Genomic DNA, 15,045 nt, shown 5'->3' with positions numbered 1-15,045 from the left:
TACATTATATACATATTATATTATATATAGTAGAATAATTCAACGATTCTGTATATTACTCAGTGCTCATCATGATAAGTGTACTCTTTAATACCCATTACCTATTTCATCCATCCCCACGTCCCCTCTGGTAACTATCAGTTTGTTCTTTATAGTTGAGAATCTGTTTCTTGGTTTGACTCTTTTTTTTTTATTCCTTTGCTCATTTGTTTTGTTTTTTAAATTCCACATTATTAAAATCATATGGTATGTGTCTATTTCTAACTGACTCATTTCACTTAGCATTATACTCTCTAGCTCCATCCATGTACTTGCACATGGCAAAATTTCATTCCTTTTTATGGCTAATATTCCATTGTGTATGTGTATAAACATCTCACATCTTCTGCACCCATTCATCTATCTGTGGACACTTGGGCTGCTTCCATATTTTGGCTACTGTAAATAATGCTGCTATAAATATAGGTGTGCATGTATCCCTCTGAATTAGTGCTTTTGTATTCTTGGGTAAATACCCACTAGTGTGATTCTTGGCTTGTAGAGTAGTTCTATTTTTAACTTTTTGAGGAACTTCCATATGTTTTCCTACAGTGGCTGCACTAGTTTGCATTCCCAGCAGTGCAGGAGGCTTTCTTTTTCTCCACATCTTTGCCAACACCTGTTGTTTCTTGTGTTGTTGATTTTAGCTATTTTGACAGATGTGAGGTGATATCTCATTGTAGTTTTGATTTGCATTTCCCTGATGATGAATGATGACGAGCATCTTTTCATGGTCTTTTGGCATCTGTAGGTCTCCTTTGGGGGAATGTCCACGTTTTCTGCCCATTTTTAAATTGGATTATTTGTTTTTTGGATGTTGAATTACAGAAATTCTATATAAATTTTGCATACTAACCCTTATCAGATCATTGCAAATATCTTCTCCTATCCATAGATTTCCTTCTAGCTTTTTTGTTTCCTTCATGGTGCAGAAGCTTTTTATTCTGATGTAGTCCCAACAGTTTATTTTTGCTTTTGTTTTTATGGCCTCAAGAGAAATTCCTAGAAAAAAGTTGCTGTGTTCTCTTCTAGGATTTTCATGGTTTCCTGCCTCACATTTAGCTCTTTAATCCATTTTGAGTTTATTTTTGTGTAAGAAAATGGTCCAGTTTCCTTCTTTTACATGTTGCTGTTCAGTTTTCCCAACACATCTATTGAAGAGATTGTCTTTTTCCCATTGGATATTTTTTCCTGCTTTGTTGAAGATTAATTGATCATAGATTTGTGAGCTTATTTCTGAGTTTTCTCTTCTGGTCCATTGGTCTATATGTCTATTTTTGTGCCAGGACCATCCTGTTTTGATTACTACAGTTTTGTTTTTTGTTTTGTTTTTTGTTTTGTTTTTAAAGATTTTTATTTATTTAGTTGAGAGAGAGTAAGTGAGAGAGCATGCACAGGGGGAGGGAGAGAGAAGCAGACTTCCTTACTGAGCAGGGAGCCCTACATGGGGTTCAATCCCAGGACCCCAAGATCCTGACCTGAGCAACCCAGGCATCACTTGATTACTACAGCTTTGTAATATAACTTAACATCTGAAATTGTGATGCCTCTAGCTTTGCTTTTGTTTTTCAACATTGCCTAGGCTATTCAGAGTCTTTTGGGATTCCAGAAAGATTTTAGGATTGTTTGTTCTAATTCTGTAAAAAATGCTGCTGGAATTTTGATAGAGATCGCATTAAATCTATGGATTGCTTTGGGTAGTATAGACATTTTAACAATATTTGTTATTCCAATGCATGAGCGTGGAATCTTTCCATTTCTTTATTGTCTTCAATGTATTCAGAGTATAATCTTTCACCTTTTTGTTTAGGTTTATTCCTAGGTATCTAATTATTTTTGGTGCAATAGTAAACGAGATTGTTTTCTTAATTTCTTTTTCTGCTGCTTCATTATTGGTATATAGAAATGCAACAGATTTCTGTAGATTGATTTTGTATCCTGCCACTTTACTGAATTTGATTATCCATTCTAGCAGTGTTTTTGATGGAGTGTTTCGGGTTTTCTGTATATAGTATCATGTCATCTGCAAAGAGTGTGAGTTTGCCTTCTTCCTTGCTGATTTGAATGCCTTTTATTTTTTTGTTGTCTGATTGCTGTGGCTAGGATTTCCTTGTCTTGTTTCTGACCTTAGGGAAAGGCTCTCAATTTGTTCCCATTGAGAATGATGTTAGCTGTGGTCTTTTCAGAAATGGGCTTTATTATGTTGAGGTATGTTTCCTTTATACCTACTTTGTTGGGGGTTTTTGTCACGAATGGATGTTGTACTTTGTCAAATGCTTTTTCAGTGTCTGTTGAAATGATCATATGGTTCTTATCCTTTGTCTTATTAATGTTATGTGTAATGTTATTGATGTGCAAATACTGAACTACCCTTGCAACCTAGGAATAAATCCTTGGTCTTGGTGAACCATTTTTTTAATGTATTGTTGGATTTGGTTTGCTAATATTTTGTTGAGGATTCATCACAGATCTTGGCCTATAGTTCTCATTTTTTTGTGGTGTCTTCATTTGGTTTTGCTACCAGGGTAATGCTGGTCTCATAGGGTGAATATTGAAGTTTTCCTTCCTTCTCTATTTTTTGGAATAGTTTGAAAAGAATAGATATTAACTCTTCCTTAAATGTTTGGTAGAATTTTCCTGTGAATCTGGTCCTGGACTTTTGTTTTTTTGGGGAGTTTTAAAATTATTGATTCAATTTTTTTGCTGATAATCTGTTCAAATTTCTAATTTTTCCCATTTCAGTTTGGGTAGGTTATATGTTTCTAGGAATTTATGCATTTCTTGTAGGTTGTTCAGTTTGGCATACAGTTTTTCATAATATTCTCTTGTATTTCTGCAGTGTTATTTCTAATCTCTCATCTGTGATTTTATTTGGGCCCTTTCTCTTTCTCGTCTTCGTAAGTCTGGCTGGTGATTTATGTTTTATTGATTTTTTTTCCCCCAAAGAACCTGCTCCTGGCTTCATTGATCTGCTTTATTGTTTCTTATCTATATCATTTATTTCTACTCTACTCTTTATTTCCTTCCATCGGCTGGCTTTAGGTTTTTGTCCTTCTTTTTCTAGCTCCTTTAGGTGTAAGATTAGGTGGTTTATTTGACATTTTTGCTCTTTAGGTGGGCCTACTTCCCTTACGATTGCTTTTCCTGCATCAATGGTTTCCTGCACAGTGGTTTTGGGGACCACTGTGTTTTCATTTTCATTTGTTTCCATGTATTTTTTAATTCCTTTTGTCATTTTCTGGTTGACCCACTGATGATTTTTTAGCATGTTGCTTAACCTCCTTGTATTTGTGGTCTTTCCAGATTTTTTTCTTGTTGTTAACTTCTAGTTTCATAATGTTGAGTAAAGATGCATGGTGATGAACTGTTAATTCATCACAGTGAACTGTGATCTTTTTAATTTTGTTAAGGCTTGTTCTGTGGCCTAATATATGATCTGTTCTGGAGAATGTTCTACATGCATTTAAATAGAATGTATATTCTACTGTTTTAAGATAGAATGCACTGAATATATGTTAAATCCATCTGGGCCATTGTGTCACTCAAAGCTATTGTTGTTGATTTTCTGTTTAGACAATCTGTCCATTGATGTAAGTGGGGTGTTAAAGTCCCCTACTATTATTGTATTATTATTATTCCTTTATGTTTGTTACTGTTTTATGTATTTGAGTGTCCCCACGATGGGCGCATAAATATTTACAACTGTAATATCTTCTTGTTGGATTATCTCTTTTATTATTATATAGTGCCCTTCTTTGTCTCTTATAGTTTTTGTTTTAAAGTCTATTTTGTCCGATATAAGGACTGCTACTCTGGCTTTCTTCTGACAGCCATTTGCATAATAAATGTTTCTCTATCCCCTCAGTTTCAATTGGCAGGTGTCTTTATGTCTAAAGTGACTCTCTTGTAGGCAGCATATAGATGGGTCTTGTTTTTTGAATCTATTGTTATCCTATGTTTTTTGATTGGAGCATTTAGTCCTTTTCCATTCCAAAATATTATTATTATTATTATTATTTTAAATTTTATTTATTTTTTCATGATAGTCACACAGAGAGAGAGAGGCAGAGACATAGGCAGAGGGAGAAGCAGGCTCCATATAGGGAGCCTGATGTGGGATTCGATCCTGGGTCTCCAGGATCGCTCCCTGGGCCAAAGGCAGGCGCTAAACCGCTGCGCCACCCAGGGATCCCCAAAATATTATTATTTTTGAGAGAGGTGAGGCAGAGGGATAGAGAGAATCTTAAGCAGGCTCCATGTGGAGCCTGATGTGAGACTCAATCTCACAACCCTGAGATCATGACCTGGGCTGAAATCAAGAACTGGACACTTAACCGACTGAACCACCCAGGCACTTCCTTCCCTCATTCCAAAATATTCACAGACATGTATTTGTTGCCATTTTTTAAAAACTCATTTTGTGGTTTCTGAACATTTTCTCTTGTTCTTCTATGGTTTGCTGGTTTTCATTAGTGATATACTTGGATTTTTTTAATTCTATGCATATTCATTAGTTGTTTTTGATTTGTGGTATAACATCTTCTGCATATAGCAGTCTATATTAAATTGATGGTTAAGTTTCAACCCATTTTTTATTCCTCCCATCCCCATGTTTTAGTTATATGGTGTCATATTTTACATCCTTTATTTTGTTCCTAGATTGATTTTTCATCAATCTAGTATTCATGAAGTATTCATTTTTCAGTGCTTTTGTGTTTTCTACCTTCTTACTCTTTAAGTTTTGGTTGTTCCTTTCCACTCAGAGTTCCCTTTAATATTTCTTGCAGGGTTGGCTTAGTGGTCATGAACTCCTTTAGTTGTTTGGGAAATTCTCTCCTACTCTGAAGAATAGCCTTGTTAGATAGAGTATTCTTGGCTGCCATTTTTCCCATTCTGAACTTTGGAATCTGTCATGGTTCTCTTTTCTGGCTTGGAAAGTTTCTGCTAATCCACTGATGGCTTTATGGGGTTTTCTTTGTATGTAGCTGTCTTCCTTGTCTTGCCACTTTTAATATTTTTAAATTATCACTGTATTTTTCCATTTTAATTACAATAGGATTTTTTTTTTTTTTTTAAGATTTTATTCATCCATTCATGAGAGAGAGAAAGAGAGAGAGGCAGAGACACAGGCAGAGGTGAGCCACCCAGGCTGTCCTACAATAGGTCTTTATGTAGATCTGCTTTTCTTGAGGTTTCTCTGTGCCTCCTGGATATCTGTTTCCTTCCATGCCTTAGGAAAGGTTTCAGCTATTTCTTCAAATAAATTATCTGCCCCCATTCCTCTTTCTCCTTCTGTTGACTCCTATAATATGAATGTTATTATGTTTGATGGAGTCACTAAGTTCCCATATCTATTCTTGTTTTGCATAATTCTTTTTTTTTTCTTTTGTCATCTTGATTACTTTCCATTACTCGGTCTTCTAGGTCATTAATTTGTTCCTGTGCTTCCTCCATCCTGCTCTTCAATCTATCAAGCATGTTTCTCACTGTTTATTGAGCCCTTTATCTCTGCTATTATTCATTATCTCTGTATTAATGGTCTCACTGATATCCTCCACTGTTTTCTCAAGTCCAGTGAGTATTCTTATGATCATTGCTTTAAATCCTTTATTCGGCATGTTACTGTATCTGTTTCACTTAGATCTCTGGTCATGGCCTTGTCTTGCTCTTTCATTTTGGACAAATTCTGCTGTCTTCTCATTTTCTCTAAGTCTCTGTGTCTGTTTTTCTGTGTTAGGAAAGTTAGCTATGTCTCCTATTCTTGAGGGTAAGGGCTTTATGAAGAAGAGGACCTGTAGTGGCCTACAATGTAATGTCCCCTATTCCCCAAGGCCTGGCACTTCTGAGGGTGTCTCCAGTGTGTCTTGGCCACTTTATCCTTCAGGCCAGTCATTTGCAGAAGCTCTCTTTGCCTGTTGTAGGCAGCGTTTGGCCTTTAGTCTGTATGTGGCACATTTTACCTAGGTGTGCTCTGATCCACTTATGAATGAGATCTCTCATCACTGGAACTGAGGACTCAAAGCTTGCAAATCAGAAGATGCAGTGTTGGCAGGAGTTTGGGGTAGTCTTCTGGGAGAGGGGACCTATTGTCCTGGGCCTGAGGCAAGGGTGACTGGAAAGGGCAGTACTTCCAGAGCAGAGAGCTTGGTGTAAATAAGTTAAAAGCAAGTGTTTGCATTGTGCTAGCTCCCACAGATGGCTCTGCTTTTAAGCTAATGGGCAGGGTAGGGAAATGGCACCTGCCAGTTCCTATATTCCCACAGGGGTCTCTCCATGAACCCTGTCTCTCTGGAACATGCTACAAGATGAGCAAATAATCTCCCCACTATGTGCCCTGGGTGTTCTTCACATCCCTATTTCCAAGCTGTACATCCACAAGCTGTTTGTGGCTACTCCTAGAGAGAAGGTAGGCCATTTCCTCTAGCTCCCTCAGAGCCAAGCATGGTGACCTTTAAAACTCTAGGCTTTAAGCAACTGCTGGTTACAAGAAGTCACAAAATATGGTCCCTCCTGCTTTCCAAGCCAGTTGTTACAAGAATTTGTTTTGCCTGTGTGCTGTCCTGTATGCTGATCTGTCTTTTCTCTTCCAAGCGATATCCCTGTCCTTCCTACCTTGTTTGCTGTGGACTCTTCTCTACCTTTAGTTGTAGAGTTTGTTCTGCCAGTCTTCAGATAGATTTCTGGGATATTTAGGATGATATGATAGTTATCTAGTTGTATTTGTAGAATGAAGCAAGCTTAGGGTCCTCCTACTCGGCTGCCATCTTCCCCTCCTGATAGTTGGCCTCTGTAACGGAAAGACTGGGGGTAGTAGTCAGCCAAGTCTATTTGTTACAGTACCATGGGACCCAGGCTCTCAAGCTTGCTAGCCACCAGAGCCAGGTGATCAAGAGGTGTCCTCTGGTTGGCACCCATAAAAACTAGAGCATCAGACTTGTGTAACAGCCTCCATTCCAGGAGATACTCCTTGGAGTGTGGCAGGGGAAGGATGCAAAGATGGTAAGCACTGGCAGCCAGCCTCACGGTGTACTTCAGTAGGCCCCTTGTTCTCTTTGAGAGGTCTTTCAGATTGCTGCCTTAAGAGAATAAGCTTCTTTTACAGAAAGCCTGCACACCTTTCAAAGGGCTGCCTCTGTGCAGGTAAGTTCATGTGTGAGGCCCATAAGAACCTTCTCAGTTATAGCCTTGTTGGTCTCATGAACATGAGTCCCGTGGCTTTCAAAGCTCAATGTCTGGGGAACTGGTCCCTTGAGTGCATATCTTAAAAATGTGGGGTTTAAGCTCTATGGTTTTCAGAAGATCTGTGTTCTTTTCCAACTATGGGTTGCTTTACCAAGGTGGAGTTTATGGTGAGATTTTTGTTTCAGCCTCTCCTACCTGCTTAGATGTTGTTTTTTTTTCTTGTTTGCTGTATGTGTAGGAGTTGCTCTGGTAGTTGTTTTTTTAACCTGAGGAAATTGTTCTATATGTAGCTGGAAGTGAGTTCAGGATCTTCCTACATTGCCACCTTGAACCAGCCTCTTCATGCTTAACTGGTTTAAAGCACTTCAGTCCCAGCATCTTGCCTGTCTCCTTAACCTTAGTGACCTTAAGCACGAACTCCCCAGGTCTCATTTGTAAAATAGAATATGGAAGAGCAATGAAAATACATTATTTCAACTCAAATACTAAAGGAGCTTCTTCTGTGTTTTAGGCACTGCTAGATGCTAAGGTAGGAGAAAATGATTATCTGCATCCACAGGAAATTAAAGTAGTAAATAGTAAGCTCTATAAAGCAGATGCTGTTATTTCATCCTTGTGTTCCTAGCTAGTGAGTGACCATCTGCATAACATGGAACTAAAGTATTTTTAAGAATAAGGGTGTGTGTGTGGGGGGTGATGATTATATGGAAGCATGAACAGGGGAGATGATGTGTGACTGTGGTTTAGCCAGGCCTTCATGTCCCAGGTAACTTTGTCATTGCTCTTCCAGGTTCTGTGATCCCTTCACTAGGTGACCTATACTGCCAGCTCCCTCTTCCTGATCTGGGATAAGGGCCTCCTTGATAATTTGTTGACTGTGGGCAAATGCACAGACAACATTTACATTTAATTTTAGGGGGTTCTCAAGTGGGATCATTCCCTGGAGCTGCCTCAGCCTCCTCGAAACCTTCCTGTCTTGGGAGTAGCTATGTTTCATTGTACTCGGCTTGATCACAGCCTCAGTGACATGCTGCTGTTTATATATAAGGCTGCTAATAAATGCAGGAGATGGAGGGACTTTTTAAGTGGTCCCTGGGCCAAATAATGCAGCAGGTGACTTTTTTTTTTTGCCTCTTCAGTTCAAAAGTTACATCCTGAGGGACTGGGTTCTTTTAGAAACTACATCTGTTAAATACCTGGTTGGTATTTAAAATCCATTTTGAATAACACGGACTTGGATTTCCTTTCCCTGGGACTTGGCAGTGCCCTTCTGGTGCATCCTCCAGCCTTATCACAGCCCTGCACCAACTTCTCCTATCATTGGTGCCCCTTGTGTTAGCTAGTGCGGGGGCTCTGCAGTGCTAGCCCTCTGTCCAGCCACATTGCATTTTTCTTCCAAAAATCCCTAGGGACCTGATTGGAACCCTTCATAGTTTACCATGTTCTCTGACATCTGTACAAACAAAACTGTGGTTGGTCAAAAGAGGAAACACGCTCCTAGAGGTATACCCAAAGCCATATACCAAATATGTAGCAGAGCTCAAACACAGCTCTTGTTCCATGTTTTTTTTTTTTTTAAATTTATACTTAGATTTAGCCAACTAGACTCAGTTTAAATGATCCCACTTTTGTTGGCAACATCCAAAACCTCACAGTCAGGAGCCAAACATATGCCATCTTCTATTGGGCTGATCAGGATGTTAACTTTGGCCACATCAGTGTCATAGAACTTCTTCACAGCCTGTTTGATCTGGTGCTTGTTGGCCTTGACATTCACAGTGAACACACGTGTGTTGTCTTGGACTCAGTAGTCAGGTGAAACTTGATGGTACAGTGGTCAAGCTTGTTTCTCCTGAGGTGTGCTCTTTTGAGGACATTTGGGCTGCCTTCAGAGACTGTCTTGGGCTGTCAGAAGGTAGATGACATGGATCATCTTTCTTTTGGACTAGCGAATACAGAGATGGCTACCTTGTTCCTACATCCATTTTCTAAAAGGCTTTTGCTGCTTGTTCAGCACCATTCATTCATTATTCAGTAATTAGTGAGCATATCCTCTGCCTGGCTGGTGGGAGAGCACTAAAAAATATAAATTAGGTATAATTCAGAGGTTGGCCTGTTCCCATGGATTTTGTGTTTGTTTTCTGGACATTGACTGATTTTTGTCTCCTGCAGAAATGCCAGATAATGTAGCCGCTTTGCTAGGTGCTTGCTGTAGACTCCAGATTATTCCTACGCTGTGTCACTTGGTAAGGAACCTCTCCATGGGGATCTGGGAATGGGCACCTAACAACTGATAAAACACCTTTAGGATTTGTCACCTACAACAGCCCTTCAAAATAGGTTAAACAGGTATTGTTACTAACTCCACTTCTTTACACGCCATCCACATCACATCATACACCCTACCCTATAGGAAGACTGAAGCTGAAAGGTAAAGCATTTGTACAAAGAACTTGCTTGCAGGGCTAGGACTCCAACCTTGTCATTAGATTCCAAATCTTATGCTTCCTCCATTGTTTGGAGAGAATTTTAGCCAAGGTTTGGTTTATAGCATTGTAGGGAATGAGCCTGACACCGTATTATTTGCAAGGGCAGTGCTAGTGACCAGTTTGGTTCAGCTCTGCATGAAATTCACCAGGGAGGTATACCTCAGATTATGATAACCTTTGTGCCCTAAGAAAATGTCATGGCAAGAGCAAGAGTTCATCTTTCTCCTTTTTAAATTACAAACTGGGTTATTAATGGAAGGAACCATCAGTAGGCTGACTAGAGCCATTCTAATGGGGCAGGTGGTGCTCAGCCTGGGGCAGAGTAGCTGAGCACACCTGGCTGGATTATTTTAAGGTCTGGTTAGTTACTAAGAGCCAAGACCAGTATGCTATACAGGTTCATAAAGATCAAAGCTCAGAGCTCTGCCCCCAGATTTAGGAAGCAGGTATTAAGTGCCAGCCCAAGACCCTGAAATTTGTTAACCATCCGACTTTGGGAACTTGGAACACCATGTTCTTGTGTGCATAGCAAAAACATCCGAACAAGGCATCATTCCAATGAGCAATTTAGAGCCCAGTCACAACTGAAAGCAGATTCTACTCATCCAGAAGAATGCTGGGTTCTTACATTTTGACCACAAAAACTGAACTACTTGAAACACGCCAGCATCTGTTCTGGGGCCAGCTAAGGGTAAAGTCTGGTGGTGTAGTTGGGTTAATTGTGAACAGTGATGAGCATGGCAGTAGCTCTGCCTTCATAGCCCAGCTCCCTGTTGCAGTAACTGAGTACTTTGCGTTTTCCAGGTTACCCTTAGTAAGATTTACAAAATCATCAACCGTGTTTATGAAGATATATATACATAAATACCATAAGACTATATGAGCTAATTCCCTCTCCCAATAAACTCACACTTAGTTGTCATGTTCCATGCAGTCAGCGTTAGATTTGATCTTGTGTTTCTTCCAAGTTCTACTTTGTTGGTCTGAAAGGAGCGAGGAGGACACATTTGGAGTTCCAAGATGTCTGGTATTCCATACTGGCACAAAACTACCCACCCACAGAATCTTTGCCTGCTTTTGGGGGTTGTTCAACATAGACAAAGAAAAAATTATCTGTCCTAGATACATCAACAACTCTTAAGACAATGAGGCTCCTGCCTCCTAAAGGAATTTGGGTGTCATGTTTCTTACAGGGATTTACTTAGAATGGGGTATAGAAATGTACCTGCATTCCTGTCTTCTCTTGTCTGGTGGCCAGAGTTAACTCTGAGAGCCTTTCAGAAGGGCTTTTGGAAGAACAGCAGATACAGTAATGTGTTTGCCAAACTGGTAAGAAGGTGATTTAGAACTATTAATTTTGCTCCACTACCCTTTGGGTCACTGTAATCTTATACCTAGAAGTGCCTCTGGGTACGTGGGGCTGGCAGCTATTCAGAGAAGGAAGCTGGATGCTGCTCAACACTTGGCCACCAGACTCCAGACACAGAGCCTGCTGTGGCCAGGCTGTGCTAGTGGGGTTTATGCTCAAAAAGCAGGCCTAATCCACTTTCTGAAGTGAAATTGATAGTTTATGGTCTTGGCCAAAGGCTGATTTAAGCCCATGGTAATAACACCGTGTGAATGGTATTTGGCAAATCTACATAGCGTAGATTTGTAAGGCTGATTTTGATTATATTATCAAATGAATGCTGCCTTTCAGACATGGGGGTAAGCTTTCATAGCAAGGTTATCATCACTCAGGACGTTTCTGGAAATCTTTTGGATTCCCTTCAGATTCAGTTAAAATTCACACATACTTCATAGGTTTATTTCATTTTTTATTTTATATTTTACTTTTCTACATTAATCTGATCTAGTTCTCAATGCCTGGTAAAAGTCATATTAGCTAATCTTTGTAATTACTGAAGATTGTCACAAAATATAGCAACATCTGAGGGCCTGTGTTCTAGGACAGGCCAGGTCCCTCTAAAATCTCCCAGATTTTAGAAAATTTCAGAAATAGTGGCTGGGAGGTGGAGGGCAGAGTAGGAAAAGCCCTTTTGATGTGGCATGTCAGTGGACAATGAGATGAGAAGAAAAGGTCTACACAGAGCTCTGAAGGAAGAGGGTTCCAGGTAGAAGGAACAACAAAGGCTCTTAAGGCAGGAAGCATAAACTGTGGTGCCTATCCATTTGAGATCAAGTGACTATATAAGAAATTCAAATATCAATTAAAAAAAAAATCAAACCATACATACTGTATGGGAAAGTTACATTCTGAACTTTCTAATCTCCTAAAGTTAAGGGATCTAGCAGAAGGTAGAATTCAGAAAGTGGGGATTCAGTCAGAACTCCAGGCAAATTGGAAAAATTAGGCAGAGGGAGAAACAGATCTTGTTATATCTTAAATCTCTAAATGAAAAACCCTTAACAGTTTTTTCCCCATAATCATCCAGAAGTGCATTAGTATTCAACTATGTGGGTTTTCTGTAATATTTTTAAGTGATTATGTTTGTGTCATTTCAGCTCCGTGCTCTCTCTGATAATGGAGTATCTGATCTTGAAAACCCAGACTTGGCTCCTCTGAAAGATATGGAAAGGTTTATGATCGTGCAGCGTTTGTTTGCCTTAGCCGACATGAACTTGGAAAGACTGCAGTCATCTGTAAAAGTTGTCACCCAGAAGGACCCTAACATTCTCCCACTAATTCTTTATATAAGCCTGAATGGACTCTGTGCTTTAGGCAGAGCACATTAATAACATGTGAATTACAAATACATGTTATCATCCAAGGCTGGGTATTTCTCAGCATTGTTAAGTAACTACTGAGTTTAGCCACCAGGTACTCAGTAAACACTTTTTCATTAGACACTGGGTCACTAGAACAGGGCTCTAAGTTAGATTCCAGCACCTGAAGAGCTGGAGGTGGGTTGTGAATTTTAAGCTAGTAAATGGTCAGACTTTTTTTCTGCAGCAAAATGGGTCCACTTACCTATTATACAAAAACAAAGGAGTCTGACACTTTGACCCAAAAATTCATTTTAAATTGTGAATGCTATAGGAAGACAATTTCTCTTTATAGAAGAGTCTGTGTTTTAGATGTGCTGATTGACAAATGAACTGTAAATGCTACTATAGTACATATATTCTGCTAAACAAAATTATACTAAAATAGTAGCAGGACACCTCTCCTTAGGGGTCTAGCTACATACTTTTTTTTGGTCATGCTTTAATGAACATAGCAATTCTATGTCTAGAATAATGCTGATTTCCCATGTACTCTGGATTTTTAATTTATAAAATAGATACTGTATCAAAGGAAACTGTGAACTGTGTATATTTATTTTGCATTTAATTGTTTTGAAATTCTTCCACAAATAACTTGTACTGTCTCTCTAAATGCTTGATTCCATTGCTACTATCCACTGGGAATCTGAAACCACTTTACCTTAGCAAAAAGTAGTTAAGACTTCTTCCTAGAATTTGGTCTAACTTTAAGAGCAAGGAGGATGAGAAATAGGTATTGAAAGGGAAACCTGGTTTTCAGCACTTTATTACCTCAACATCATCTATTCCTTTTCTGCTCTTCAGATTTTAATAAACGTTAACACAGAAGAAATGAAGCAAAATAACCCTTTCATCACCTCAGTTAAAAATGAGACTAAATCTTATGCAAATACTCATAATACATGAGAAGAAAAAAGGAAAGTTGTACACTGTGTGGCAGCAACATAAAACGTACCTTATAACAAACTGGAAAGCAATCTGCAAACATGAAAATAGTTGTGCTACAACTGTGGCACTATATATGCCTTTTTGTCTTTCTGAAATAAGTTTTATAAACAACAAATTGATGACAGATTTCCTAAGAGGAATCTACTTGTGTAAAAAATAGATACATATGTATCACAATGCAGTGGGAGGCTCCTTTGGGGAGAGGATTTAGAAGTTGGGACAAGAGGTTGTGTGACGGGTTACCCTTCTATTCCCATTATAATTTTGTATATATTAGCCTCTAAATTGAAAATAAGTCAAACCAAAAAAACCCAAAAGCAAGAAAAACTAAAGACTGGCTTTAGGCAGAAAGACAAGATGCTATCCCAGCACATGCCAAAAGTTTACGTTTTATCAAACAGGCAACTAAGGCATTTGTCTTTTTTCACAATTATCAGGCAGCTGCCCAGTTGGACTGTGTTTTAAAAATTTGCAATTTTAAAGGATGTAGCCTTATACTGCTACAGGTGTTCCCAGCCCCCCAGGTACTGCCACTCCTTAGCAGACCCCACTGTCATGTGGTGGGAAAAGTAGTGCTGGGCATGCTTGATTGGGGCTTCCAAAAGGCTCTTCTAAGTAACTGGTATCCTCATCACTATATACGATTATTACCTGTAAATTTACATTTGTAAACAGATACCTAGAAAACAGTAATATTTCCCAGAACAACAAAATAAAAACCACCTTCACTCAGATGTTTCCATGACCATTTCTCTTTCACAAGTGGATGCAGGAAGAAACAATTAACTAGTGTAGTGTGGGCCTATAATGGTCCCTCAGGTGTTTGTGATGTAATAATCCCTGGAACCTGTGAACATGTTACCCTATGCCAAACAGAGACTTCATAGGTGTTTTTTACCTTGAGATAGAGATTATCCTGGATTATCTGGGTGGGCCCTTAGAAGGCAGAAGAGCAGTGAGAAACTCGGCCAAAGAAAATGCAGGAAAGAGGAGGCATAGAGAGGATTCAGTGCTGCTGCTGGCTCTGAGACAGAGGAAGGTCAGTTCAAGAACAAGAGTGCAGTCCACATGATAGCCTGTAAGGAAGTGGAGACCTCAGTTCTACAACAGCATGGAACTGAATGAAATCTGCCAACAACCTGCAGGAGCCTGGAAGCAGATTCTCTCCTGTGGTAAGAGTGAGGGCAGGCCCTGGGAAATGGCTCAATTTTAGTTTGCTGAGATCTGTGTTGGATTTCCCACTTAAAGAGTTTGTGTTTTAATCTGGTAATTTTTGTGGTAATTTTTTTTTTACTGCAGTGAGAGAAAACTGACAGTATAGATGAAAGAATGAACAATCTAAAACCTAATTCTTTGGGAGACATGAAAGTACACTGGACTAGTGATTTCTGAAGGATGAGGTAAGGAATCCCAGAAACTAGCCTGAGAAAGAGTTCCAAAGTACCTTTTCTGGAAACCAGCTTCCCAAACTCACCCACAGTACAGTCGCCTTCACCTGTTGGCCAGCCTGATGGTTCCACCTCCCTTTTCCACTGCAGGCCTCAGGACCGAGCTGTGCCACAGCAGGCGTTGTCTTTCCCACCGGGGCTTCTCTTGCTTGGCTAGCTGGTCCTAGTATCTC

General features: G+C 39.4%; 1 protein-coding gene across 1 annotated transcript in view; it reads left to right on the top strand.

Annotated features, from left to right (window-relative positions):
- GSDME (gasdermin E) overlaps positions 1-13,012 on the top strand; it is a 70,360-nt gene extending 57,348 nt beyond the window's left edge. The window contains exons 9-10 of the mRNA XM_072764569.1: positions 9,394-9,467; positions 12,216-13,012. Of these exons, the coding sequence (XP_072620670.1) occupies positions 9,394-9,467; positions 12,216-12,446 (305 nt within the window). The 3' untranslated portion in view covers positions 12,447-13,012. The remainder of the gene's footprint in view (positions 1-9,393; positions 9,468-12,215) is intronic.
- Positions 13,013-15,045: the final 2,033 nt, after the last annotated feature.

The sequence above is a fragment of the Vulpes vulpes genome, chromosome 7, assembly GCF_048418805.1.
Source record: "Vulpes vulpes isolate BD-2025 chromosome 7, VulVul3, whole genome shotgun sequence".
In the NCBI taxonomy this organism is placed as follows: domain Eukaryota; kingdom Metazoa; phylum Chordata; class Mammalia; order Carnivora; family Canidae; genus Vulpes; species Vulpes vulpes.
The sequence above is the reverse complement of the archived record's forward strand: the minus strand, read 5'-3'. Positions and strand labels throughout refer to the sequence as shown.